The sequence below is a fragment of the Gadus chalcogrammus genome, chromosome 23 (assembly GCF_026213295.1).
Source record: "Gadus chalcogrammus isolate NIFS_2021 chromosome 23, NIFS_Gcha_1.0, whole genome shotgun sequence".
NCBI classification, from domain to species: Eukaryota; Metazoa; Chordata; class Actinopteri; order Gadiformes; family Gadidae; genus Gadus; species Gadus chalcogrammus.
Window position 1 is genome coordinate 2,421,428 of NC_079434.1, and position 27,846 is coordinate 2,449,273.

Here is a 27,846-nt window from a genome sequence, read left to right on the forward strand (position 1 = left end):
AATCTCACACAGCCAGACTTTTACCTTCAGCTTCTGGCAAAGTACTAAAGCTGTATGAATGACAATACTCTCATACAATGGAATTACATTAGTCAGAGCTGTCTATACTTATATTTAAAGTAGTTCTGATTTTTCTGGAGGCGGGTGCTTCCGAGTTCTCTGTCAGCCAATCACAAGGCTGCCTCAGGATATCCAGGGTCTAATTACCCCAACCATATTGGAGGAGTTTCTCCCAAAGGCGGTTTACAAGCTTGCAAGACGGAGCTCTGGTCAACCCGATTCTAGCCTGTCCTCTACGCACGACTGCCCCTGCCTGACCCCGAGGGCCCTCCATCGGTCCACACGCCCCGCTGAGCAGCACCCACCTGCGCTATGGAGTAGTCAGAGGAGTTGCAGGCCTGCATGCCCTCGTTGCCGCTGATGCCCACGCCCACGTGGGCCGTCTGGATCATGCCCACGTCGTTGGCCCCGTCGCCGATGGCCAGCGTGATGGCCTTCACGTGCTTCTTCACCATGTCCACGATCTCAGACTTCTGCAGAGGAGACACCCTGGAGGGGGAGGGAGCGGGGGTTAGTGTCTCCTACTGTGATCCCCTCGCAGAGAGGGGGGGGGGGGTGAGAGGGAGACAGAGAGACCAGGGGGGAGAGGGAGATAGAAGGGGAAAGGGAGGAGGGAAGAGACAGAAAGGGAGAAAGGGTAGAGAAAGAGAAGAAATGGTGATAAAAGGGCAAAAGAAAGAAAGAATAATGGGGGAGAAAGAGTGACCATTGATAAAAGACAGTGGAGCACAACAGCAGGGCTGTAGGAAGGGAAGACACAAACACGCAAGTAGACCTCCACACTGTTGTGATGTGAACACCGTTCAGCTAGATGATTAAGGGCTTGGCTAAGGACACTGTGGAGCCTGTGTTTGGTGTTTGTGTATACATCTGCCTGTGTGTGCCGTGTCTGACTGGTAGGTATACAAGTATCTGTCACTATATGTGTGGATGAAGGTCCCCAGAGGTGACTGTGTGGATGACTTATATAAGGTGTGCCTGTGTGTGGTACATTGTGTGTGATTTAGTGCCTTAGCATGTAGGATTGCATGTGTGTGAACTGTGCAGGCGTGTCTATTGCCTATGGTAGGTGTCTATGCATGCCCGTGTGTGGCAGCCATTGTCTGTGTATATGCTTGTCTCTGTGGTACTCCACCCTCTTGACCTGTATCAGTCAACTGTGTGTGTGTGTGTGTGTGTGTGTGTGTGTGTGTGTGTGTGTGTGTGTGTGTGTGTGTGTGTGTGTGTGTGTGTGTGTGTGTGTGTGTGTGTGTGTGTGTGTGTGTGTGTGTGTGTGTGTGTGTGTGCAGCGACAATGAGGAACTCAAGGAGGCTGTGTTACAGCCCTTGGGGGACACCGGCCAATTGAAGGCCGGTTTGTCGTGTTGCGTCAGTTTGCTGGTGTTGTGTGGGGTTTGTGGTTTTGTGTGCAGTTATGTTGTGTCAGTTGTGTTGCGTGTTTTAGTCAGTTATATAACACTGAAATGTCTCCCCTAATGGTCTGAAAAAACAAAGCCGGGGAAAAGCAATGCATCCACGTCAGCATTGCACAACGATACTATCTACTGAGGATGAAAGCAACTCCAAACACTTCCTCATGGCTAGTGTGTGTGCGTGTGTGGGTGAATGATGTGTGTGAGTGTGAGTGTGTGTGTGTGTGCGTGTGTGTTAAGCAGAGGTTCAACAGCCCCTGAGGAGTGATGTCTGAGGGTTCAGAGGTGGGTGTGTGCTCCCTGCTTGCAGAGCAGCCTTCAAGCTTGGATGCTCCCCGTGATAAAAGCGCTCAGTATGAGCTGATGTTCAGCCGTGTGAGTCAGAGGAGCACAAGTCAGGAGCCACACAGACACAACGTCTGTACCTTTGGAGTAGGACGGTCCCAAAATCAAATTATCTACCGTTTCATGGTTCAGCAGAATTGTGTACACCGACCAGAGACGCACACACATGCCGTAGGTATACAGCCACACACACACATCACTCTGGCTGGCACCAGGCCCCCAGGCCATAAAGCAGGTCTGTCTGCTGGATATGTGAAGACCTCGGTCAAGCTGAGACCACACGGCTGGGTGGTCCACACACACACACACACACACACACACACACACACACACACACACACACACACACACACACACACACACACACACACACACACACACACACACACACACACACACACACACACACACACACACACACACACACCTTGCAGGGGGAAGCCCTCAGAGAGACTTGGCTGCTTCGTCTCGTGTTGAAGGATTGGATGAGCCCCATGACATTTGTGTTGTACCTAGGTGTGTGTGTGTGTGCCTGTTGCATGTCTGACTGAACACGTCCGTCCGTCTCTGACCACAAATCCGTCATCATCGCTCTCTCTCCTTCACTCTTCCTCCCTGTCCCTGGATCCCTCTCGTCATCACCCTCCTTCTCCATCACTCCCCCGCTTCTCCCTCCTTCCGTCTCTCTCTCCCCAAACCTTCCCCTCTCTCGTTGACTCTCCCTCCCTCTCCCTCGGTGACTCTCCCTCCCTCGTTCTCCGCTTAAAGCTGGGGAGATGACAGCTCTTCACAGTGAGACCCAACACAGAGCTGCAGAGTCCTCCGTTGCACAAACACACACACACACTAACATTATTCAAACATGAAGAGGAGTACATTAGTAAGAGGACATTGAGCAGCTACACACACCTCAGTTGCGTTTGAATATTAAGGGCAACTCTAAGCTCCCATAGCTCATTAAACACCAGCATGCTGTTACAGGGAAAGAGAGCGAGCCAGAAACAGAGAGAGAGAGAGGCCTCAGAGACCTGCGTCCGGATATGGCTTTTATGCACGACAGAGTCAATTACTCTACTTTCTCACACACACACACACACACACACACACACACACACACACACACACACACACACACACACACACACACACACACACACACACACACACACACACACACACACACACAGGGGATGAGTGGAAAGTCCTTTGTTAAACATCACAGCTGGCATGGAGTGGAAAGATGCCCAAATAAGGTCAAGCATGGTAAACATTCTATGAAGGGAGACCACTCTGCATGAATTGAAACGTAATGTTGTGCTCACTCACTCATACTTTTGTGTGTGTGGCAGGGTCAGGGGGAGAAACATGGTGGGTGAGTCATGACTTTGACATTTCCATGCAGCTAAAGGCATGGAACGGACCCCCCCCTTAGCCGCAGCCAGCCTTTTATCCTCCTCCTCGTGTACTGACCTGGGGCCAGCGGCACGGGCCCAGGGGCCCAGTGCCGCGCACTAACACACGTGCACATGCACTTACATGAAGGGGGGTCTTCCTTGCGTGTGTGTGTGCAGAGATTAACGATAGGTGCATGTGCGCATTATGAAACTGTATGGGTAAAAAGAAGGTGCCATGGAAACAGATTCAGCAGATCCATGGGAATAAATGATGGACACTTAAACCATGACTTAAGTCTTATTGCAGCTCGCTGGTCGCTTCAGATACCCTGTAGTGCATCCTATTGACAGGGGTTTGATAATGTTTTCAGTAACATCCCAGCCTATAACGTCTCCATGTTCTTTCTCCTTAGCGTTGGGGTCGACTGGCGCTCTTTAAATGACGTCTGTCCTTCAGCAGGTTGGAATGACCTGACGGAGAATCAGCCCCACCTTCTGCCTCTCCAGGAACCAACATGTCTTCTCATAACAGTGGCAGATGGAGATTAGCATTTTGTTATCCCGATTTTCCGGAAAGGCGGTGATAATGTGCGATACATTTGTAATGAAACATACTCATTGAGAGTCTCAGATGAAAGGGTTAAGGTGCGTAGTGGTGCGACGCAGTGTTCTGAAATACATCCAAAAGGAAGTGGCTCAATAACAGAGGGTATGTTTGTCACCCATACTCAAGCACAGTCACTCTCTAATAGTGACTCTCTCTCTCCCTCTCTCTCTGCGTCTTGTGTGTTGTGTGTTGTGTGTGTGTGTGTGTGTGTGTGTGTGTGTGTGTGTGTGTGTGTGTGTGTGTGTGTGTGTGTGTGTGTGTGTGTGTGTGTGTGTGTGTTGCATCACCATCATCCATCAGGTCAGGACCAGGTCCCTCATTCAAATGAAAGGGCCCTGCATCAAGTTAGTCCCCGACTCCATCAGACTACTCGACTACTCAGATGCCTCTTTAGCCCCGACAGGGCTACACACGGCTCGTCCAGTGGCGGCACTCTCTGGCCAATCAGTGGCCAGCAGCCTGACACGCCCAGCCCCCCGCCCACTTGTGAGTGGGACGTGTCTCATCCCCCCCCACCATGGGTGGGACGTGTCTCATATCCCCCCCCCCCGCCCCCCCCTTGTGTGGGATGTGTCTCCCCCCCCCCCACCATGTGTGTGGGACGTGTGTCCCCCCCCCCTGTAGGGGGGCGTGCCTCCTACCGGCAGCAGATGACGGCCTTGCAGGACAGGGCCAGGTCGAGGAAGGCCTGGCGCAGCTCGAAGGAGAGCGCGTACTTCAGCGTCTGCCCGTCGATGATGAGCGCCAGCTCGTTCTCCTTGCGCAGCGAGTCGCCCAGCGCCGTGCAGTGGTCCGTCAGGGTGGCCCGGGTCGCCTGTGAGGGACACAACCCAACGCGGGAGAAAGGTGAGATTACCTTTTGATCAAACTCCATTACTACTGCTAAAACTCAGTGGCAGCCGGCCCATAGAGGGCGCTAGGGCGCCGCCCACCCCACCCTGACCCTGAACCAGAAAACTTAATGGAATTATTAAGATATAATTAGTTAGTAAAATGTATATTTTAGAAACATCGTACTGGTACGTCCAGGACCTGAGTGAGGGCCCCTGGCCCAATCAGCTTTACTCTGAAGGCTGCTGATGTACACAGCGTAGTACGATGGCCCAGATGGACAATCTGCACATCCAAAAGGCTCTGAGCACCTCCACCACCATGGAGGCTCTGAGCACCTCGGTCACCATGGAGGCTCTGAGCACCTCCACCACCATGGAGGCTCTGAGCACCTCCACCACCATGGAGGCTCCGAACTCCATAGTGGCTCTGAACACCACTCTGAAGGCTCTGAACACCACTCTGATGGCTCTGAACACCAGTCTGAAGGCTCTGAACACCACCATATAGGCTGGCTGAACTGAACTGTCACTAATATACTTCAATAATGAGTTGGCTTGTTCCGGTCACTTTTTGATAGCACTCGGTAATTCAAATGTAACGCCATATTTATTGATGTTATTGACTTCCTTAAATGTGGTTATTTTCTACTGGGTCTTACTGTGTTCCTAATGATCTGCCATAATTGTAATCGAGCTGAGGTGATTAGCATAAACCGTTGTGTTAAATCTCATCTCCATTTTGCCTTTCCTTGTTATGTGTGTTGGCTGCGCTGTTATGGCCTTACTTTCATCACTTTCTACAAGTCGTGAAAGCTATCAAAACAGTTCTTTACAGTGAAGATGTATATGATTGTTACGTTATGTTTATCTTTACCCTTCCCCTTCATCAGGTTTGTACGTTGCAGTACTCTCTCCACCAGTGTGTCTCCCATCAACATTCCATAGTGGGAGTCAAAAACAAAAGCTGGTTCACAGTCAAAGTACTGATAATCATGTCCCATTACTAGCCCTCAATGCAAACGACACAGCACAAAATGAGCTGATTTAGCATAAAAATAATGTAGTGGGTTGTTTAGAGCAGCACAAAACATACTGACGGGTGCACTTACATGACACAAAACATAACAACACATATCTTTAATTTGTTCAGGGTAACAGCCTACAGGCAGTTACCCAGTGTGGCTCATATCAGCACACACACACACACACACACACACACACACACACACACACACACACACACACACACACACACACACACACACACACACACACACACACACACACACACACACACACACACACCTTGTAAACACAAGCCAATTTGTTGCAAAGGTCAGAAGCACAGGGAGCAGCTGGAAGACATCAAGCCCAGTTGTCGGTTACAGCCTTCAGGTGAAGACTGCATTTTGGGTCAGGGGCCCGAATCACTACCTGACCTACACTTTAAGCTAGGGTAGGCCATGTATTTGAGAAGCCTTTTTAATTTATCTGTTGAAATTCTCCTCATATCCCGACAAAAGTGAATGAATTGAGTGTTCTGACAAAAGTGAATGAATTGAATGTTCTGACAAAAGATCATAGGATGCAGTATCTGTGGGCTCCCTGTGGGTCCTCCTAGCCCCCCGCTACCTGCCGCTCTGCCTGGGTCCACTCCTCACTGCCCGGGACCGGACCCTTCAAGGCCGGACCCAGTGCCGAAGCTAGCCAGCTACTGCTGTGTCTTTGAGGAGGACTTTGGAGCAAGCCCTCAAGCGAGGGTTGGGATTTCTTCTGTTTGAAACTTTCTAATTGCAAACTCTAACTCAAACTCTAACCAGTCCCTCTTAGAGCAGGAAATACACTTAAATTAGGTTAAGTAATAATATTTTTTATATATTTTTTACAGGGCTTTCCAAGGCACCCAGAATGCTTTACATGGAGTGTGGGGGATATACGTGGTCTGCAGCTTACATGGTACAGAAACACATGCATGCGTTAGCTAGTATAACGCCAAGACAGACACACATGCAGCTTCTTTAAATGTTAACCATGGGGAAAACAAAAAGAAAAGAGAGGGAATGCTAACTGAAAAATTACTCTGAGAATGTAAAAGGGCATGGTAGAAAGCCCATCATTTATTTTTAATGGTGTGTGTGTGTGTGTGTGTGTGTGTGTGTGTGTGTGTGTGGTGTTGTGTGTGTGTGTGTGGTGTGTGTGTGTGTGTGTGTGTGGGTGGTGTGTGGTGTGGTGTGTGTGTGTGTGTGTGTGTGGTGTGTGTGTGTGTGTGTGTGTGCGAGTGTGCATGTGTGTTTTATGGGCCAGTCGTTTGGGGCAGTTGTGATGTACTTGTTGATAAAAGAGGAAAAGGGGATTAATAGGGAAAACAAACATGGTAGAGATATAATGGAAACCATGTGGCAACACAGGCCGCTGTAAACTACTGAGGGCCACACAACCACACACACATGCACAAACACACACATGCATGCCTGCACACACAAACAATTTGATCAATTTCATTATAATTCACAGACGTGCTCAATGTTAAAGAGACGACAATGAGGTCCTGTGCTTTATAGTCAACGCTAGTAAAGATGAAGAGAAGTACTACTGCATTGTTCCTGTCTAGTAATCAAAAACTGCAAACAACCGTTCCAAGTTGTTTGGCTCTACTCTTAATGTGTATGGGATCTTCAGCAGCAGCAGTTCTGTTCCAGCCCTGGTTAGAAGAACGTGTACAAACCATGCACAAACTCTGCCGTGGAAACATCATAACTATAATATACAATCGTATACAAATGATATTAACCTTGTTTAGATAATTCCATTCACATTAAAAGAATTATACATTCTCCCTGTACCTAGAGATACCTCCCTTCCGCGCTCTGACTCAGAGCTATCAAGATCGTTGGCATTTGCATTGCCATGGTAGCCACGACAGTCCGATACTCAGGCTCCCATTGGGATGGCAGTGAGTTGACTAGGTAACAGTCATGCAGACCATATGGCAAAATATAAGTAATTTAAATGGTGTCCAAATAAGTCATCTAAATGGTATACTCTCTAATCCCACTCCAGCAGTGGGGGAGTTCCCCCAGTGAGAGGCTGTGTTGATAGCGATACTGTAGAGCGACACGATACCAGACGTTTGGACAAGGAATGCATCCTACAAAGACAGAACAATACCCGCCCGACACAACTAAAAATAGTACCTCCCTCCACAGCCCTCTGAAGTGACATGTTTCATTATCGGGGGGCAGTCGACCTCAAACGACCCCGTGACCCCCACCAGATGACCCAACGAAGTATGCAGCGAGTCCAGAGACGCAGACACACACACACACACAGGAACAATGCACACTCTTTACTGTTGACAGCGTTGCATACATGCCATACCCAACCCCGCCCCCCTTCCCCCTTAAAAAAAGAAAGAGAAGGTCCTCTTGTTGTGCGACACGGGTCGTGTGTGTGTGTTCTGCTCTGACTCTGGAACGCCGTTTGCATTCACCTTTTCCAAAACAGGAGGAAGAAGGAAAACCAAAACAGAATGAACGGATTTCAGAGTGATTACAGCGTAGTCACGGAGAGGGAAACCAACACTAGGCCATGTGTGAGCGTATGTTCGCGTACGCGTGTGAGAAAAATAAGCTCTAGTGCATGCATGTTGCCATGGCCAGTGTTGCCAAATTTTGGCAGATTGGCCACCAAATGCGCTGCAGCAAGGGTTGCCAGATTGGCCAGGATATCTGGCACAATCTGGCAACACTGGCCGTGGGCACCAGGGGCTTGGAGGGGGTGGAAGGGGCTGAGTAGGGAAGCCACCGACGCTAGTGAAACACTGTTTATTCTGTCCTCATCCCAGGACAGAGGAAAGACGCTCCATATGGCCTGGCCTGCTAACCATGTTAATAAACAGGGAGAAAGCTAGACCGGCATTACACTAACACTGGGTGTGAGATCTCTGGGTTTAAAAGGTCTCCATGACGGCCCTCCTCTGTGGCACCATACAATGATACAGTTATAGACCGCAAGCTATTGACCTGTTTAATAACCTGCCCCAAACTAAACTCAAGAGGAGCACACACACTCCTTATAACGACCAAACACACATTCCTCAACTACCACCAACATGGCTCCGGAGCTGAGGACTGATCGGAGTACAGCACTGATCAGTGTGGAACTATATATTTAAGCTTACTTAGGGGAACCTAGGGAGGGTAATAACCTTTGCTTAAGTCGACCAAATCCTAAACCTGAGCTAAAGGAAGGTAACTACTAGTTAGCGCAGGAAGTTAGCCACCACAAGCTCCAGTTAATCCATGGTCTACAGATGAAAGCCAACGCTGAATGCTGGATGTGTCCTGACATAAGACAGCCACGCATGAACACAAATAGAACCTAGTCAGGGGACACAGAACTAAGAAATCTCACGGTATTATAGACCACATTTAGAAAGAAAAAAAACACTAACGCAATCAAGGATTGGTTTTGCCATTTATCAGAATCTCACTCGTAGACATTTCTGGTTCCAACAAAAATGTTATTTTTTGTTTGCTTCTGAGCTGGGAAAGTCGGACATAAGAATACAAACTTAAGACGGTCCTATGAATACAGTTTCATGTGTATGCAGTAAAATCTGTGCACACACACAGACAGAACCATTGGGTGAGGTTGGGGGTGAAGGGGTTGGGCGGGGGAGGTAGGTGAGATCTCACAGGTCACTTTCTCTCATCCCAACACACACACACACACACACACACACACACACACACACACACACACACACACACACACACACACACACACACACACACACACACACACACACACACACACACACACACACACACACACACACACACACACACACACAGGTGGTGGGGGGCTGGCAAGGTACAAGGGCATAAGACTAGAAGGAAGGAAGGAGATGAAGAGGAAGAAGGGAGGAAGAGGAAGGGGTTCAGCAGAATGAATCAGAGAAAGAGTAAAAGATTAAGGGCATTTACAAGATAAATAGCAGAGAAGAGAGCCAGGGAGAGAGGGAGTGAAGGAGAGAAAGGAGAGACAAAGGGGGAGAGAGAAAACAAACGAGAGAGTGAGAGAGAACAAGAGCGATAGCGGAGGCTTCTGTACATGTATCATCACATCTGAAGTGCAGATTCCATCACCACTCCTACGATGTCCTACGCTGTGTAATTATCAGCCTGCACATCTGTGCAAACATCCACATCCCCTCTGTCATCGCTCTCACACACACTGCATGTGTAGTCTTACCACGTGCTTATGGTTTTAAAAAGCAGATGGACCAGTCTGCTTTTTATGCAACCGATGAGCATGTATGTGATTCTTTATGATTATTTTCATACACGTCAATGTTTTTAAAGGCCCCTGGCATGAAAATTCAGATTGAAGTGGAAGAACCAGAGACGTTGGAGAACCCGTCGCAGTCGTTTCATAATATCGTCTGGAGGCGCACACAGCTTTTGGCCGTGATAATATATATAATATGATATAGATATCTATGTATAATATGATATTATTTAGATATAGAGCTCCAGGACTCGCCCCGGAGCACACGGAGTGTTCTAGAATATTTACAGAACACGGCCAAAAGCCGTGTGCGCTTCGCCATTGCGTTACATCCACTGTAAACAGAGCGCATGGTACCGTGGCCGAAAGCTGCTCAGGGCCACACCCCCACCCTCCACCTTGACCCGCCTCTAAAAAACGGCACATTTGTGGAAAGCTCATTGTGGGACTGGCTCGTAGTGGCTGTAATTCTGTGCACGTGCGAGTGGATGATTAATGAACACAGGAGGGAGGATGTTTGCTTAAGTGCTGTGATGCAGGCATTGGAACGACAACACAGGGGGCTTGTGGGAAAAGACAGATGACTATCAAGTCGATTGCCCTGACCTACATGTGCGTTGGTCTATCATGTCCAGAAAGAGAAAAATATCATGTTTCAACATACTCTGTCTGTCGGTCTGTCTGTTTGTGTGTGTTTGTGGCCCTCTATGATGGAGGAGGCGGACCATATTGGTTTCTGCTGGTTGGAGCCTGTTGATATACGTGTTTCATGTGCCAGTGTGAGCTATTGAGTTAAAGATGGGTAGAAGGTAGGTGACAGGAGGGGTGGCCGCGCTGCAGGCTGGTGGACAGCCTGACACAGCAGCACAGAACTCATGCAGCCACATTGCTCTGACTTCACCTAATACATTCTAATTTCTTTCTAAAGTAAATAATTATATTAGAATGTGACTGACTCAGTGTGTGTTGGTGTCAGAGTGTGTGTGTTGGTGTCAGAGTGTGTGTGTGTGTGTGTTGGTGTCAGAGTGTGTGTTGGTGTCAGAGTGTGTGTGTGTGTTGGTGTCAGTGTGTGTGTGTTGGTGTCAGTGTGTGTGTGTGTGTGTTGGTGTCAGTGTGTGTGTGTGTTGGTGTCAGTGTGTGTGTGTGTGTGTGTGTGTGTGTGTGTGTGTGTGTGTGTGTGTGTGTGTGTGTGTGTGTGTGTGTGTGTGTGTGTGTGTGTGTGTGTGTGTGTGTGTGTGTGTGTGTAGTGTTTGTCTCTCTGGTGTCTGTCTGTCTGTGTGGTGTCTGTCTGTCTCTGTGGTGTCTGTCTGTCTCTGTGGTGTCTGTCTGTCTGTCTGTGTGGTGTCTCTCTGTCTGTTTGGTGTCTGTCTGTTTCTGGCATGTGGTCTGAAGAGGACATATGGAGCATGTAACCGTCACAGCGTCCCAGGTCGTTTACCCAGGAGCCAACGCTCACACTCTTCGTTTTGACGAGGAGGGGCGCCCAAAGGATCAGATTACCCCTTAAAGCCCCCAGAGCCCCGACACTGCAGACCTGCTCCTCGTCCCCCTCTCCCTGCCACTATAGACCTGCTCCTCGTCCCCCTCTCCCCCTCTCCCTGCCACTATAGACCTGCTCCTCGTCCCCCTCTCCCTGCCACTATAGACCTGCTTCTCGTCCCCCTCTCCCTGCCACTATAGACCTGCTCCTCGTCCCCCTCTCCCTGCCACTATAGACCTGCTCCTCGTCCCTCTCTCCCTGCCACTATAGACCTGCTCCTCGTCCCCCTCTCCCTGCCACTATAGACCTGCTCCTCGTCCCCCTCTCCCTGCCACTATGAATCTCTTCAATCATCTGAATCCTTTTCTCTGTCTTCCTCTCGGTTTCTTCCTCTCCATCTATGTCTCTCCCTGCCTCTCCATCTCTCTCTGAGTGTGTGACTCTCGGAGTGTGTCTCTGAGTTTTTCCATCTATGTGCCGTCTGTTTCGTTCTCTATCTGTGCGTCATCTTCGGTGCCCCTAACACCCCCATCTCCTTCTACTGTGTATAGAAGGAGTACACACACACACACACCTACACACACACACACACACACACACACTTAACGGATATAAATATACACGCCGGCTAACTTCTCTTCCTGTGCATAGGAAGGGTGCTGACAGACGTGGAGGGCGTGGGGTGGGGAGGGCATGATGGAGGCGAGAGAGGGACAACAGAAGAAGCATGTATATGAGAGAGAGAGAAAGAGCGAGCGAGAACTGACAAGAAGGAGGACAGGTTTCCAATCAAAGGAATGGAAACGAGGAGATGAATAGAAACGGTTCAAAGGTTGATCTGGAGGTGAGAAGTTGATAAGGAAACACGATCCAGGTCCTTCAATAGCTCATCAGGACATCCACCTCGCATGCACACATGCACACGGATCTGTGTTATATCTGGGGAAGGTATTTTAAGTTGGACATAAGATAAGTTTCACTCGTAAAAGCGGCTTTGCTTTCATCTGGGCCAAGCACAAGCCTACCCGCCCAAAGCCCCACACCCACTCTTTACATTTCATACATTTAATCGTAAAAACGTTGTTTTAAACAGTTTGAATCACTTTGCCATACTTTTTTACAAGTTCTTATTTTTCAAAAAGTATCAACAGCAAGAAAAGAACAAAGTGAGTGTCTCGCCAGAACCTTTATTGGGCTGACCAGTGCATTAGACTGGGCCTCACCATACTGGTCAGGATTCCAAACCACTGACCAAGTTAACCCAGTGTTTAATGTTCAAACCCTGAGTCTTGTTGCACAATGTCTGACTTAACTTCGACATGCTGCCGGTTCCCAACTGGGGGTCTCGTGTCAGTATGTGGACAGGAACCAGTGAACCGGTTGGCCAAGAATGACTGCATGAGTCTAGCCTGTCATACAGGTGAATGACTTCATGACTCTAGACTGTCCTATACACAGTGAATGACTGCATGACTCTAGCCTGTCCTATACACAGTGAATGACTGCATGACTCTAGCCCGTCCTATACACAGTGAATGACTGCATGACTCTAGCCCGTCCTATACACAGTGAATGACTGCATGGCTCTAGCCCGTCCTATACACAGTGAATGACTGCATGACTCTAGCCCGTCCTATACACAGTGAATGACTGCATGGCTCTAGCCTGTCCTATACACAGTGAATGACTGCATGGCTCTAGCCCGTCCTATACACAGTGAATGACTGCATGGCTCTAGCCCGTCCTAGACACAGTGAATGACTGCATGGCTCTAGCCTGTCCTATACACAGGGAATGACTGCATGACTCTAGCCTATACGATACAGTGAATGACTGCACGACTCTAGCCTATACTATACAGTGAATCTCTGCATGACTTTAGCCTGCCTGCAGTTCAATGACTGCATGACTCTAGCCTGTCCTATACACAGTGAATGACTGCATGACTCTAGCCCAGGGGTACTCAAGTAGAAATTATGAGGGGCCACAAAAAAAAAATTCAGTGACTCAAGGGGCCATTTATTGGGACCGTGTACGTCCGATAACGTATCATAACATAACGTATGTATAACATTTACACCATTTTATAACATAACATTTCCTTTTTATTAAAAACAAAAATATTTCCTAAAATAAAAATATAATTTTAATTTGGGCATATAAAAAAAATAACTATATGAATAGTTATCTAAAAAAAACGATAAACTTATATATAAACTATATATATAAAAATATATATTTTTTAATAATTAAAAAAACTTTTCAAAACAGCTCGAGGGCCATTAATAGACACCCCGCGGGCCGCTACTTGAGTATATGACTGCTCTAGCCTATACTATAAGGGGTGTTTAGCGGCTAAAGCTCCACCTCTTCTCCAACAGCTTTAGCTTGGTTCTACATAGCTATCGGCCTAGATCATTCCATTAGTCAGGATTTTTTACTTTTTATGTCCATTTTTTTTTTGTGGTCCAATAACTCAAATTTAATTCAAGCTTCAAAACTGTTATTGTTAATTTATATAGAGCAGAACCAGCCTTTTTCCAACAGTCGAAGCTTTGCAGGCATTTTGGTAAAACAAATTAATGGCAGGCTAAGCTAATGTAGGGATCAGGTCGGGTGTCAATCAGCTGTGGTGACTGACACACACACACACACACACACACACACACACACACACACACACACACAACCACACACACACACACACACACACACACACACACACACACACACACGCACGCCTTGGTAGATTAACATGGGCCACGTAGCTGCACTCACATTTCATAAACACGATTCGCCTTTTACTCCTAGATAAATAAGCCATGTAAAACAGAGCAAGCAATGTGTGTTCATGCCTTTGAGGGGTTGTGTATGTTTGTGTGTGTGTGTGTTCTCACATGACAGTAATCAATCCACATAGAGGAGCAGGGATGTGTGAAGTAGGCAGAGACCCTAACTCACTTACTCTCACACACAGCATCGACTTAACCAGGAGGCAGAGACAGACATATTGTTCTGCTTACATTTAGGCCCATAGTTTGAATCAAATGGATGTGTGTGTGCTTTATATTTATATTTACATTTAGGGGATAAGCAGATGCTTTCATCCAAAGCAAATTACAATCAGAACATTTGTCAGAAGGTCAAACAATACATCTCTGTCGGTACAGCAAGGATGTTCACAGAACCAAGTGCCAAGCACTTACAATCGCTAGGTTACCCATCCCCTACGACAAATATATTATATTATATGCTTAAGTCTGACATATGAGGCACAACCAGTACAACATTTAAAAGAAAGAAAGAAAGAAAAAAAAAAAAAAGAAAGAAAGAAAGAAAGAAAGAGAATTGATAGTGGCAGTGGTTTCCGTCTCCTTTCATCCCTTTCTCCGAGAGGACACCAGACACTGTAATTACCTCCACCTGTGCACAGACAAAGAGTCCCACCCACCAATCTGGGGAGAGCACCACACCCTGGTTCCCACGGTAACCTCCTGCAGACCAATCCCCCCCCCTCCCACACTTAAGTCATTCCCCCCCGAGAAAACCCCTTTCTCACACACTTCCCTCTCCTTACTGTATTGTACAGTGTGTGTGTGTGTGTGAGTTTGTGTGTGTGTACTCACATCCAGAGAGTCCTCATTGACGATGATGAGGGACATGCCATGTGTCACCAGGCGACAGGAGTAACCTGATACACAAAGAGCTGCCGTCAGAGACTGTGTGTGTGTGTGTGTGTGTGTGTGTGTGTGTGTGTGTGTGTGTGTGTGTGTGTGTGTGTGTGTGTGTGTGTGTGTGGGTGTGTGTGTGTGTGGTGTGTGTGGTGTGTGTGTGTGTGTGTGTGTGTGTGGTCAGTGGGGGCGGGGCTTAGGACCAGGATTGGAGTCACTCATGGTTTAGCGAAAAAACAACAACAACACACGTGATAAAAAGGTAGCAGGGCCCCAGGCATGAGTGAGGTTACACAAGCGCTTTAGGGGCCGTTTCCCACGGCAACGTGCGGCTATAAGTGAGTGTGAACAGCGTTCTGCTTCCTGTGTCCATATTAGTGCTTCCTGGGTTATTCTACCCCCCCACCCCCTCCCCCTGTTCTATATTCATCCCCCTGTTTCACCGATTCACACATTACTCCCTCTGAATTCAACCCTTCAGATGATAAATATCTAGTGAATTATTGATATTTACTAAAATCGAACCAACACAGATAGAGTTTCTGGGAACACGATGTACTAAAACAAATAAAGGCCGTTAGAAGGGAACCTATTCACTGATGTTGGGTTTGAGAACATCTAACGTCCCGCTACATCCTATTCCTGACACCTTGGATTTCCTCCATTACTACCAGATGTTGAGCAAGTATTGTAGCTTTAGTCTACTGCACATATCAAGTCCTCTTCACCCTATGGCCCTCAGTCCTCCCCTATGTCCCCAAGTCCTCCTCCCCTATGTCCCTCAGTCCTCCCCTATGGCCCTCAGTCCCCCCCTGTGGCCCTCAGTCCTCCTGTGGCCCTCAGTCCTCCCCTATGGCCCTCAGTCCTCCCCTATGTCCCTCATTCCCCCCCCCCACCCCCATGTCCCTCAGTCCTCCCCTATGGCCCTCAGTCCTCCCCTGTGGCCCTCAGTCCTCCCCTGTGGCCCTCAGTCCTCCCCTGTGGCCCTCAGTCCTCCCCTGTGGCCCTCAGTCCTCCCCTGTGGCCCTCAGTCCTCCCCCATGTCCCTCAGTCCTCCCCCATGTCCCTCAGTCAACCCCACCCCCATGTCCCTCAGTCCTCCCCTATGGCCCTCAGTCCTCCCCTATGGCCCTCAGTCCTCCCCTATGACCCTCAGTCTTCCCCTATGACCCTCAGTCCTCACCTATGGCCCTCAGTCCTCACCTATGTTGATGGCCGTCTCCTGCTTGTCTCCGGTCAGCACCCAGATCTTGATGTCGGCCCTCATCAGGGTGGCGATGGTCTCCGGGACCCCGGCCTGCAGCCGGTCCTCGATGGCCGTGGCCCCCAGCAGCAGCAGGTTCTGGGGGTCGAGGGGCACAAAGACAGAGTGGGAGAGAGAGACGGGACACACACACACACACACACACACACACACACACACACACACACACACACACACACACACACACACACACACACACACACACACACACACACTAAGAGATTGCCCTGATTGCAATAAGTAAGGGACTTCAACAACAGCATCAAAATGAATTCAACCTATTGATTTAAACATTCACTGAAGAGACAACAACTCCCTAAAAAGGCAGAACCTTATTAAGGTGAATCAGATAACATCATGTGTGTGCCTGCTAATCTACGACGCAGGACCAGAGTCACAGCCATCAACTCAGCTGATAGCGTTTTTAATCCCAGCGATGCTGGGGCCTCTGTGTCTAGTGCCCCCCCCCTCCCATGCACTTCCTTCAATTTGTTTGGCATTTTAAAAACACACATGTAACCCCCATTAGGCTCCCAGGAACACCAGCAGACACACAAAGCTACAGATGGATGCGTTTACACACACACACACAAACACACTGATACACAAGGTAACAGTGCGGTGCTGTTGACTCCACGTTTTATGAGGACCTTGGCAGGCTAGTGCCGGTAATTAGCCTTGTGGTTTAACAGTCTGCAGCCCCCCCCCCCCCCCCCCCCCCCCCCCCCCCCCCCCCCCCCCCCCCCCCCCCCCCCCCCCCCCCCCCCCCCCCCCCCCCCCCCCCCCCCCACCCCCCCCCCCCCCCCCCCCCCCCCCCCCCCCCCCCCCCCCCCCCCCCCCCCCCCCCCCCCCCCCCCCCCTCAGATTATTTTTCCTAGTCCTATACTCACACTAAACTTCTCCACACATTGAACTAAAGACACTATTCTCTAACTCAATCCTTCATGTTCCCGTTATTGCTGTGGATTCATGAGCCACTCTGAAACCCCCTCTCTGGTTCCTTTCCTACCTCTCCCTCTCTTTGTTTACTTGAGCTCTGCTACCGGTGTGTACAAAACAACAGTGGCATTCCACACTCATCCCCACTGTGGGACAGAGCCCTTAGTCCTTTGTGTAGTTTCCCCCCAAGATGACTATTAAGAGCAGCACAGTGTGGGGCTCCCAGAGCAGAGGCTGGGACACTCCGCCCCCTGCTGGCTGGATGTGGAACATGACGGAAACCCCAAAACCAGGTTGATAATCACCTTAGCCACTTAGGAGGGAGCTTTTTAACGTGTCATGAACTGCTTCGGATTTGCTAAAGCCACATCTTTGAACTCACTCCACTTCTAAGCACTCTAGAGGGAGTAGGGCTTAACACGCTGAGGCAGATGAGAAGGAAAAGGGAACTTCACAGACTATGACCGCAGAGGAAAAGTCCTCATTCCATTAGGTCAGTTTTGCAGATTTCTTACAGATTTCTCCCAGAGCGACCTACATTGAATGTCTTCCATGTTGGTGCATGTCGTTATGAGGGGTAGGGGACAGGCATCTCGCCAGGGGACAGACTGTAGACAGAGGGCTTCAAACCAACAGCTCCAGTCTGGGGTCCACTAGGGTCCACTAAACCCAGAGCCCTGTGTCCGGGTTCCACTAAACCCAGAGCCCCAGTCTGGGTTCCACTAAACCCAGAGCCCCAGTCTGGGTTCCACTAAACCCAGAGCCCCAGTCTGGGGTCCACTAGGTTCCAATAAACCCAGAGCCCCAGTCTGGGTTCCACTAAACCCAGAGCCCCAGTCTGGGGACCACTAGGTTCCAATAAACCCAGAGCCCCAGTCTGGGTCCCCCTGGCCGCTCATACCTTCTCCAGCAGCTCGTAGCACTCCTCCAGCTTCTGGGCGCGGTCCTTGATCACGGTGCTGATGCGTGTGTACTCCTTCAGCCATTCCTGGTACGCAGATACCTCCAGGTCCACATAGGCAAAACACAGGGTCCTTAGGCCTGGAGAGGAGGAGGAGGATGACTCAGAAAACACTCTTAGAAAACCTGATCTATTTTTTAGGTCTCCAAGGGGAACATACAGTGTTGCCAGATTGGGCCAGATTGGGCAGGAAATCCGGCCCAATCTGGCAACGCTGTACAGGACTAGGGTGTTTCATTGAGAAGAGACTAGCTGTCTGCATGGAGAACAGGGTTAGGCAGCAGTAAGCCCAGCTCAGAGTCCTCTAGACCCCAGAAAAGGCCTTCAGGGTAGCTGGTCCTCACAGGGGGACCTGCCTGGGAAACAACAGGTTTTCTATACAGAGCAGAAAAGGAAAATGCGACCAACCTTTTGGTTCCACGTATCAGGCATGATCGTAATAATTTTAGCATTTTAATAACAGGACTTTTAATACCAATAAATTTCACACAAATAAACAAGGCATCATGTACTATAAAATATCCCATGCCATTAAAAATGTATGCAACAAGTATTGAAGAAATGTTGCGGGGGAGGCAGGAGCTTGTATTTCTGAGGTACTATTCTAGCTTCCCTCCTTCCTAGTCTCTTGCTCCCTCCTACCTTCAGTAGCAAACTGTTCCAGGTGGGCCACAGTCAGCTCCTTGTACTGTGATGCTTCGGTCAGCCGCTCGAAGATCACGTTATCCTGGAGAAACAACAATGATCAACGAGAACAGAGGTACCCTGAGGGTATGAGGCGGGTGTTCTAGTCGGGCACACGTACGGCTCCTTTGCAGTAGAGGCGGAGCTTCCCGCTGGGGGTCCTCACCACCACTGACATGCGCTTGCGGTTACTGTGGGGACAAACAGACGAGCAGAAGGTCTCAGACACGGCAGACGTCGTGCATGGCTGCTGAGCGATGGACAGGTGTGGGTATGCACACCTATTTATACATTGAAATGCCCTACAAAAGTACACTTTTCCTTTCTTCAGGTTACTGCGTCTTGCACATATTGTAAATAATGTTCCTCATATTGCACATTTCAATTGATTTATTTTTATTTTTATAAATACCATTTTGTTTTGCCTTCTTCGAATTTATTTATTGTCAATATTACTTAAATTATTTATTTGGACCATTATTTATCCAGAAATGTCCCATTGAGATATAATATCTCGTCTTCCAGGGAGTCCTGGCCAAAATAGCCGACAAGTAAAGTTACAGTACAGAGATGACAGAGACCACAGACAAAAATACATTTAATAGTGTTAATGAGACAGATTAAAGCTAGGAACAGTGACACTGTTCTATTAAAGTTGTTTTTTGGAGATTTTTAAAAACATCTGAGGGCAATGAATTCAGATCTATTATTTTCTGAAAGTCATCCCAGGCGTATGGCGCAAATGAGCAGAAGGAAGTCTTACCTAATTCTGAACGCATAGCAGGGATGTTTACTGACCTAGTGCTATAAGCACTGGTGTGGCGTGTTAACAGACTACAAATGTAGGGTGGAAGTTTAACAACCAATGCTTTAGCAATAAAAATGAGAACATGGCTTTTCCTCCAGAGTGACAGTGATGTCCATTTGACCATTTCATACAATTTGCAGTGGTGTGTTCTTGCTTTTGCCTCTGTCACAAACTGTAACGCTGCATGATACACTACATCCAACTTAAAAAAAGAGGAAAGAAACGGGAGTATGCATATAATACATCACCAGTCTAAAATAGGTAGAAAGATACTTTGGACCACCATTAACCTGGCACAAAAGTTTCAGTTCAACTTTACTTTGGTCTAAGCTTTTTAAGTAGATTATCGATGCTTGTTTCCTAGTTCAAGTTCTCATCAAGCCAGATCCCTAATTATTTGTAAGTTTCTACCCTTTCTTACAGGATGCCATCATCTGTTGAGTTTTCAATTTTAGTAAGAGATTAGTGGGAAAGCGTAAAATTCATGCATTTTGTCTTTTTAGTATTAAAACTAGTCTAAAGTTAACTAAGGAAGTTAGTAATAAACTGAAGGCAGTCTGTAGATACCGGATTGCCGCCGAAGCTTTGGCAGCAATCCGGCAGGGAGTCCGGCAGCTCCGGCATGTCGCAATATTGACTTCAGAGTCAAGGCCAAAGTTCCTTTCCCCCAATCTTCCTCAACCATGGCCGTGATAACCCCCACTATGAGTCTTGTGGAAGTACCAGAGACTCCAGACACAGTCTTTTTAATTCATAATATCATACGAGCCGCAGATAGCTTTTGGCCGTGATATTAGATGTGATATAATATAAATACCTTTATATTATATAATATGATTATTATGATTATGATTATTATTTTATATTATATAGATATAGAGCTCCAGGAGTCCGCAAACGGCAACAATCACTTCTCCTCCATGCTGTGGTTCACTCTTACAGCTCATTGGTCAATGGGCAGCAGCTCATTTGCATTAAAGCTACAGACACCAGAATCAGCCCATTCTGAAAGGACTGAAACAGAGGGGAATAGCAGCAGGCCTGATCTTTTTTTCCTAAAAGCTAATTCAAGCAAACAGCTTCAAAAACATGTTTTCTGGAACTCATATACTATATTTACTTGTTGGGAAAACACCATAATATGTCTCCTTTAAGATACTATTTTTTGACAAATAATGTTTAAGCTGCTCATTTACTAGAGATTCAAATATTTTAGCTGTTACTGGCAACCTAGAAATGTGGCGATAATTGTTAAGAATTGAGGGATGGAAGGTGTAATAGTAGTACAATTAAAGCAACTTGAAGATATTATACTTTGAAGCATTACAGGTCTTTCAGATACTGGAAGATGGGATTGTTGTGGGATTTTTAACACATCAGGGAGAGCTGGTGTTTCTACAGTCCCCTCTTTGGATTTCACCAACTTCCAAACTTTACGAGGGTCATTTAGATTTTCATTTAATATATTTAAATAATGGTCACTTTTAGCAGCTTTAACTAACTTTGTACACTTATTTCGCAATGCTCTGTAGTTATTCCAGGACCCGGGATCATTGCATCGTTTAGCCTTGGTCCAAGCACTGTCTACCTGTCTAATAAGATTCGCTATGTTTTCATTAAACCATGGGTTGTCTTTTCCACAGACTCTGTATCTTCTCAGGGGGGCATGTTTGTCAATTAACTGAATGAAAGTAGTTTTAAAACACTCCCAGATGCGGTACAAATCACTATTATAAAGATCATGTAAAAATGCTTGCTCATTAAAATGCTTTTAATTTCGTTTAAAAACAAAACGAGGTTATTGCAACGTGGGTCGGAGATAAATACAATTTTGATTCCTCTGCATGTCTGGCACATATTTGAAATGTAGGTCAGGTTACCTGGAAAACTCCAACACGTTGAGGAGCTCGTAGGTCTGCGCCTTCCCTCTCTGTGGAGAACAGAAGAAGACCTCTCAGTGAAGCTGAACACGAGCACTACGCCCTCACACGCCACCAACAGTGGTGAACAAAAAGAAACATGGATGTACATTGATCATGCAGAAATATTAGACCTATAGAAAGACCTGAACTACATGAGAACACGCATACGGTCACAAACAGGGTCACATACTAAGACATAGAAACAGATCCAATATAAATACACAGAACTTATTGACCAAAACAAACTCCTGCCAGCAGCCAATATGGGATGGATTTGACCATTTATTAAACAATGGTATAGCCAGAACATTTCCCTACTGGCAGGTGAAAAGACCAAAGTGTGGACGTGAAAGTCAGTCCCCGAGACCAAAGCCCATCACAAACATAACGCACCGCGTCGATGATGACGGAGTCGGGGGTGCGGCCCGTGAACACGAAGCCCAGGCCCTTGGCCCCCTTGACCAGCGCCCCCTCGTCGGGAGAGGAGGCCTGGTAGATGAGGGTCTCCTGGTCCCGCTCTGGGACCACCGTGTGGCACACTGACATCATGGTCAGGAACTCACAGATCTGAGAGGAGGTGGGCTGGAAGCACACACACGCACACACACCAATCAAAATTGATGCATGCCAATCAGTTGACTGATTTGTAAAACTGAAATTGAATAAAAAAAAAACTAAAAAGGGCCAATCCCAAGGACCTACATGGTTCTCAATGTTTTGGATCAGGGCGGGGTCGTCAAACTCCGTGGAGTTATTGCTACTGGCTGGAAGTTGGCTGAGAGAAGAGAGAAGATCATAAAATACAACAGCATAATACCTACCAGTTACCACGAGGACTTTTCAGGCGTCCAGAAAAGACTGATAGAAACAAAGCACTACTGGGACATCGGGAAAGTTGAACGAGCACAACTATTAGCAGAGCTCCAAACTCAGAGCAGAACAGTTGATATGTGTAGCAGTGAACAGGTGGGAATAGAGGAGGAGAGCAGGGCACACTGACCTGAAGTCCTCCATTGAACGATCACATTCTAGATCAGGGAAGTGTCTGAGGCGTGGAGGGTTTAGGGCAGAATAAATCAATCAGGAGATAAGTTGATTAGCTCTGTTCACATCCAAGCAAAGCAGAGGACACATCTACTCGATGGATCGTTAAATCATGCAACAGGTCTAGTATAGGATCGGTCAAAATAATAGGCAATTTGATAGCTATTACATTAATGGATTATATATATTATTATAAAGCAGGAGGTGAATTTACTTTAAAGGAACTGAATAGAAAAAAAGAGCAGAATAAAGCCGAATTTATAGTTGTCTTGCACGTCAGGACCTTTATGGTCACCCTGTCTGCGTTCCGTGGTGTGGACGCTTCCCAGGTCACACAAGGAGAGTATAAACAAGGCTTTAGGCTTCTCGTTTTTCTGACAGAGGTTTAAGGGACAGTGGCGCCCACTTCAGGCGACTTTTGGAAGAAAAACCTTTAATCACTCCACAAAGGGGAGGGGAGACTGACCCATATGTAATCCCGGCAATGGTGCACTTCTTGAAGTTCATGACGTTGCAGGTCAGAGTTCCCGTCTTGTCTGAAAAGAGATACTTCACCTGCGAGAGACGAGGGGAGATAAGGAGAGAAATGGGAGATGGACCAAGACAAGCAGAGGGTGACGAGACACAAAAAACGACACCAAATGAAGTGACTTGTTTTCATTGAAAGCCGATACTGGACCGAAGCTCATTAGTAAAGGAGAGTAGGCATGGAAAAACCCTGCGTGTTCTGGGGTCTCTGTGTTCTGGGGATTTTGCTGATGCTTTTATCCAAAGCTTACTTCCATTCATCCGAAGACTTAACCCAGCCTGAAGGACTAGCGACCTTCAGGTTACCAGCCAACCCGCTCTACCTCCTGAGCTACTGCCGCCCCCATGGGGGTCTTTGAACACGCGGGTCTTTGACCACGGTCCGTGGTTTGTTAAACATGTATTCACGCAAACAACAAACTCTTAATGTGGTACCGAGACCTGAGGAGGGAGGAGCCTAAACCTTTTAGTTTCTTCTGAAAGCCAAAAGTGGGAGGAGCCATCTCTCACCTGACCGAGTTCTTCGTTCAGATTGGAGGTTCGGGCCATGGCGGGCGTGTCCGTCTCGCTGTAGTACATCTCCTCATCCTAGGCACAAAGTCATCTGAATGTAACCCTAACCCATTCTTATATTGTCGTTGTGTTTTAAAGAACCATAAACTACACAAACACACACACGCGTGCTCGCAGATGTACATACACACACACACACACACATAGCAGCAGCGTACCCAGTTGATGAAGAGGGCCTGTGTGAACTTGACCACCTCTAGAGTGACCAGCAGGCTGATGGGGATCAGGTTGTTGTAGAGGATGATGAAGGTCAGCAGGTTGTAGGCAAAGTTGGTGGAGATGTCCCCTGAACACACACACACACACACACACACACACACACACACACACACACACACACACACACACACACACACACACACACACACACACACACACACACACACACACACACACACACACACACACACACACACACGATGAATGAGCAGAACAACACGTGTCGTCCTTTGTGAGCTCGTATGAGTGAACCTGTGTAATCAAGCAGGGGTTACACCCTTATTTCACACACACACACACACACACACACACACACACACACACACACACACACACACACACACACACACACACACACACACACACACACACACACACACACACACACACACACACACACACACACACACACGCGCACGGCCTGTTCTCAGCCGAGGTTAATAAAGTGGTCTGCTAAATGATGATAAAGTAATACCCCACCCAGCCACAAGAGTTATCTTTACAGTAACTTGGGGAAGTACTACCCTACAGGACAAGCTTAGCGTCAGTAGTGTACAGCAGGGTGAGCGTAACGTCTGTCTGTGTGTCCTCACCTGCGCGGGACAGGTACCAGCAGTTCTCCTCGGTGTGCGTGCGGTTCCAGATGGCCGCGCCCACCGAGCTGACCAGAGCCATGACCAACAGGATGCAGAACAGAACCAGGATCTGAACGTTGGTCACCCGCTCCACGTTGGAGCGCTTCAGGGGGGCCTTGGTTGAGTTCTGGAACCAGAGACATGGAGGGGAGCAAGAGAAAGAGAGAGATAGAGCGACAGAGAGACAGAGACAGAGACACCGCAGGAAAGAGAAAGGTCAATGAAAGAGAGGGAAATAGGAATGTAAAGCAGAAGATGAGACAGACCAAGACACTATTTTAATTTAGCTTTCATTTTCTTTATTTGTCAAATACAACGACTTATTTGGGTCGATTCTATTACCATTTAATTACACAGACAGAACTTTCCCTTAAAGGTCCCATGGTATGCTACTTTATTGATGCTTTACTATAGATATTAGTGGGCCCTTAACACCAAATTTGAAGATGTTCCCGAATTCAGCCGTGGTGCGGAATTACGGCCACTACGAGCCAGACGCACATTGAGCTTTCCCCAAACGCGCCGTTTCGGTGTCTGTAGCTTTAATGCAAATGAGGAGGAGCGAGGCGGGTCAAGGAGGAGGGTGGGGGTGTGGCCCTGAGCAGCTTGAGGCCAAGGTACCATGCGCTGCGTTTTCAGTGGATGTATCGCAATGGCGAGGCGCACACAGCCCTTGGCCGTATCTGTAAATATTCTAGAACACTCCGGGTGCTCCGGCGGGAGTCCTCATTGTCTCATTACCGGGCCAAATTCTCTGGGCGAGCAAGGCAGAGAAAGGGGGGGTAACTTGGCCCCTTAAGGCGAGCAGGATACCTAATGCTCGTTTTACACTGACTGCAGGTTTTAGCCACTGGGGATGATAGGCAGGCTAGGGGAACTCGTATTAATGTTAGAACACCTCAGAAAGTGAGATTTTCAAGCCATGGGACTTTAACCGTAATGAATGCAAAACCTCAGAGCGGCCTGTCTGAACTGACCTGCATGAGTTTGGAGTCGTGTCCCGTGTAGACGATGATGCCCACCACCCACTGGGTGTTCCTGAGCTGGGCGCCCCGCAGCAGCACCTGGTCGGGCCCCAGCGGAGCCGGGCTGAGGGACGCAACCACTCGCATGTCATTCACCACTTACAACATACAAGAGGCATTTTACATTGACAAGCCGGTACGGTCGCGGTTTGGAACACCATGCAATTTCCCTGTCTTGCCTGTGTAAAACCGAGGGGTATAATCCGCCTTCATCACGGAGCCGGCTTTCTTGGTTCATTGGACTAGGTGGGGCTACGCACGTAGAGTAGACCTCTTTAGAATAATTTGCATATGAATGAGTAAATGACATCTCAGTGTAGGCTATAATTTACAAGTGCAAGTGCTTTTTTTTTGCTGACCACATGCTTTTTATCCCTACGAAAGCCTCGTAAGGAAAGTTCCTCTGCTGCTTTCTCGTAGATCACACCATCTTTAGACGTCTTCATTAAATGCGACTGCATCACCTTCTCTCCCATGATGGTAAGCAGCTAGTGGATTTCAACGTCCACACCTCTACCAAAGTCCCGCCCCTGGAACCGCCAAGTCGTCTAACCGCGTTCACATTCAAATGAAATCCCCAATATGTGTAGGGTCCGAGAGGGTAAATTGTGGTGCGAAATAAAGCCGGTATATTATCTCGGTCAGTGTAAACGCACGGACCATGCCGGTAAAAAGGCGGGCATAAGACGGGAAAATTTGGCAGTGTAAAAACGTTTAATAACATCGGCTGCTGGCCTCCAATAATGCAATGAGGTCACCATGACTTCAAAGGGGTCTCTCTTCCCCCTGTCCAGCAACATGGAACAGCCTCTAATCCGGTTCTCCTGCTCAAATGGAACCACTCTGAGCATTAAGACGAGATGAATTGATGAATTGGTTCACAAAAGGGGGATTTTATTCCCAGCTGGAACCAAACAGGACGGGACGCATGGAGTATAGGTGGGTCTTTTAAAGGCCCATCCCCCATAATAATGCTCCCACTTTGAGGGACCGTGGGGGGTGGGCCTGATGCACCAAGCTGGCCAGAACCGGTTGAGGAGCGGTTCATCTAGTGGACGGCGCTGTGCGGTTCTTACTTGAGGTTCTCCAGCCGCAGTGTGCCAGTGAAGTCGTACAGGTGTCTGTTGGGCCCCTCACACTCCAGACGACCGGACAGAGACATCAGCTCTTCTAGGGACTGGAGCCCAGCGGTGAGCGGGAGACCCTGGAACACACACATGGAACACACACACACCTTCAAACAACGAGCCACATTTTAAACTCCTCCTAAATACACATGTTGAGTGTATGCATGCCACGGCAGAAGACTATGACCCTGGAGCCCAGCCGGAGGATGGCCTCTGAGCGAGCACACACACACCCACACCCACACACACACACACACACACACACACACACCTGTCGGATCTTCAGGTTGGTCTCGCCGTCCAGGTTGGAGGTCTCCGTGTAGCACATGGCCTGAGGCTCACTGAGGGGAGAACACCATACATTAACACAATTAGAGACATCTTTAAAACATCAAGGAATGCTTACAAAGAAACACATGTACTTATATACCTGGACACTTTAATAATGCTTGAAAACAGCTATGATAGACAAAACACAAGGAAACATTTATGACAATAAAGACTCAACAAAATAAAAAAATAAATAACACCACACACGTACTCACTCAGGCAAGCACACACACACACACACACACACACACAATGCTGACCTCGAGGACACGATGACCATGTCAGCTGGAAGGTGCTGCCCATTGGTCACCTTCACTATGTCTCCTACTGCCACCTTGTGGCCAGGGTTCAGCATTGCAACAGCGTGAAGGCAAGGTGGCAGATGGGAGAGTAGGAGAAAGGGGATGTTTTCGAGGGAGAGGGGGTGAGTGGAGGGAAGGAGTGATATGGACAGATGAGAGAGGGACAGGGAGGGAGAGAGGCAGAGTCAGAGGGACAGAGACAGAGATAAAGCGTCAGTAAAGCACAGCATAGCTTCCAATCATCAGAACATGTACACACGGGAGGGGCAAGATGCTGGAGATGAACCGGGTTCACATGTGGACAGAGAGATATAAAGCGACAGGAGCTGGAAGAGGAGGGACCGAGAAGAGAGAGGCCAACATGTAAAGGTTGAGACAGGAAAAGCCGATG

General features: G+C 48.0%; 1 protein-coding gene across 2 annotated transcripts in view; it reads right to left on the reverse strand.

The window, feature by feature from the left end:
- The window catches only part of atp8a2 (ATPase phospholipid transporting 8A2), a 59,986-nt gene that overhangs the window by 13,960 nt on the left and 18,180 nt on the right, over window positions 1–27,846 (reverse strand). Inside the window, exons 8-26 of one of the 2 annotated variants that reach the window (XM_056583737.1) lie at window positions 27,414–27,487; window positions 27,095–27,164; window positions 26,773–26,900; window positions 25,649–25,760; window positions 24,630–24,798; window positions 23,976–24,103; window positions 23,755–23,832; window positions 23,183–23,271; window positions 22,673–22,717; window positions 22,375–22,447; window positions 22,066–22,254; window positions 21,631–21,680; window positions 19,064–19,133; window positions 18,901–18,985; window positions 18,199–18,338; window positions 16,298–16,436; window positions 15,050–15,114; window positions 4,460–4,632; window positions 366–549 (exon numbers count right to left, since the gene is read on the reverse strand). In XM_056583737.1, the coding sequence (XP_056439712.1) occupies window positions 366–549; window positions 4,460–4,632; window positions 15,050–15,114; window positions 16,298–16,436; window positions 18,199–18,338; window positions 18,901–18,985; window positions 19,064–19,133; window positions 21,631–21,680; window positions 22,066–22,254; window positions 22,375–22,447; window positions 22,673–22,717; window positions 23,183–23,271; window positions 23,755–23,832; window positions 23,976–24,103; window positions 24,630–24,798; window positions 25,649–25,760; window positions 26,773–26,900; window positions 27,095–27,164; window positions 27,414–27,487 (2,061 nt within the window). The remainder of the gene's footprint in view (window positions 1–365; window positions 550–4,459; window positions 4,633–15,049; window positions 15,115–16,297; window positions 16,437–18,198; window positions 18,339–18,900; window positions 18,986–19,063; window positions 19,134–21,630; window positions 21,681–22,065; window positions 22,255–22,374; window positions 22,448–22,672; window positions 22,718–23,182; window positions 23,272–23,754; window positions 23,833–23,975; window positions 24,104–24,629; window positions 24,799–25,648; window positions 25,761–26,772; window positions 26,901–27,094; window positions 27,165–27,413; window positions 27,488–27,846) is intronic. The other variant, XM_056583736.1, reaches the window with a different exon arrangement.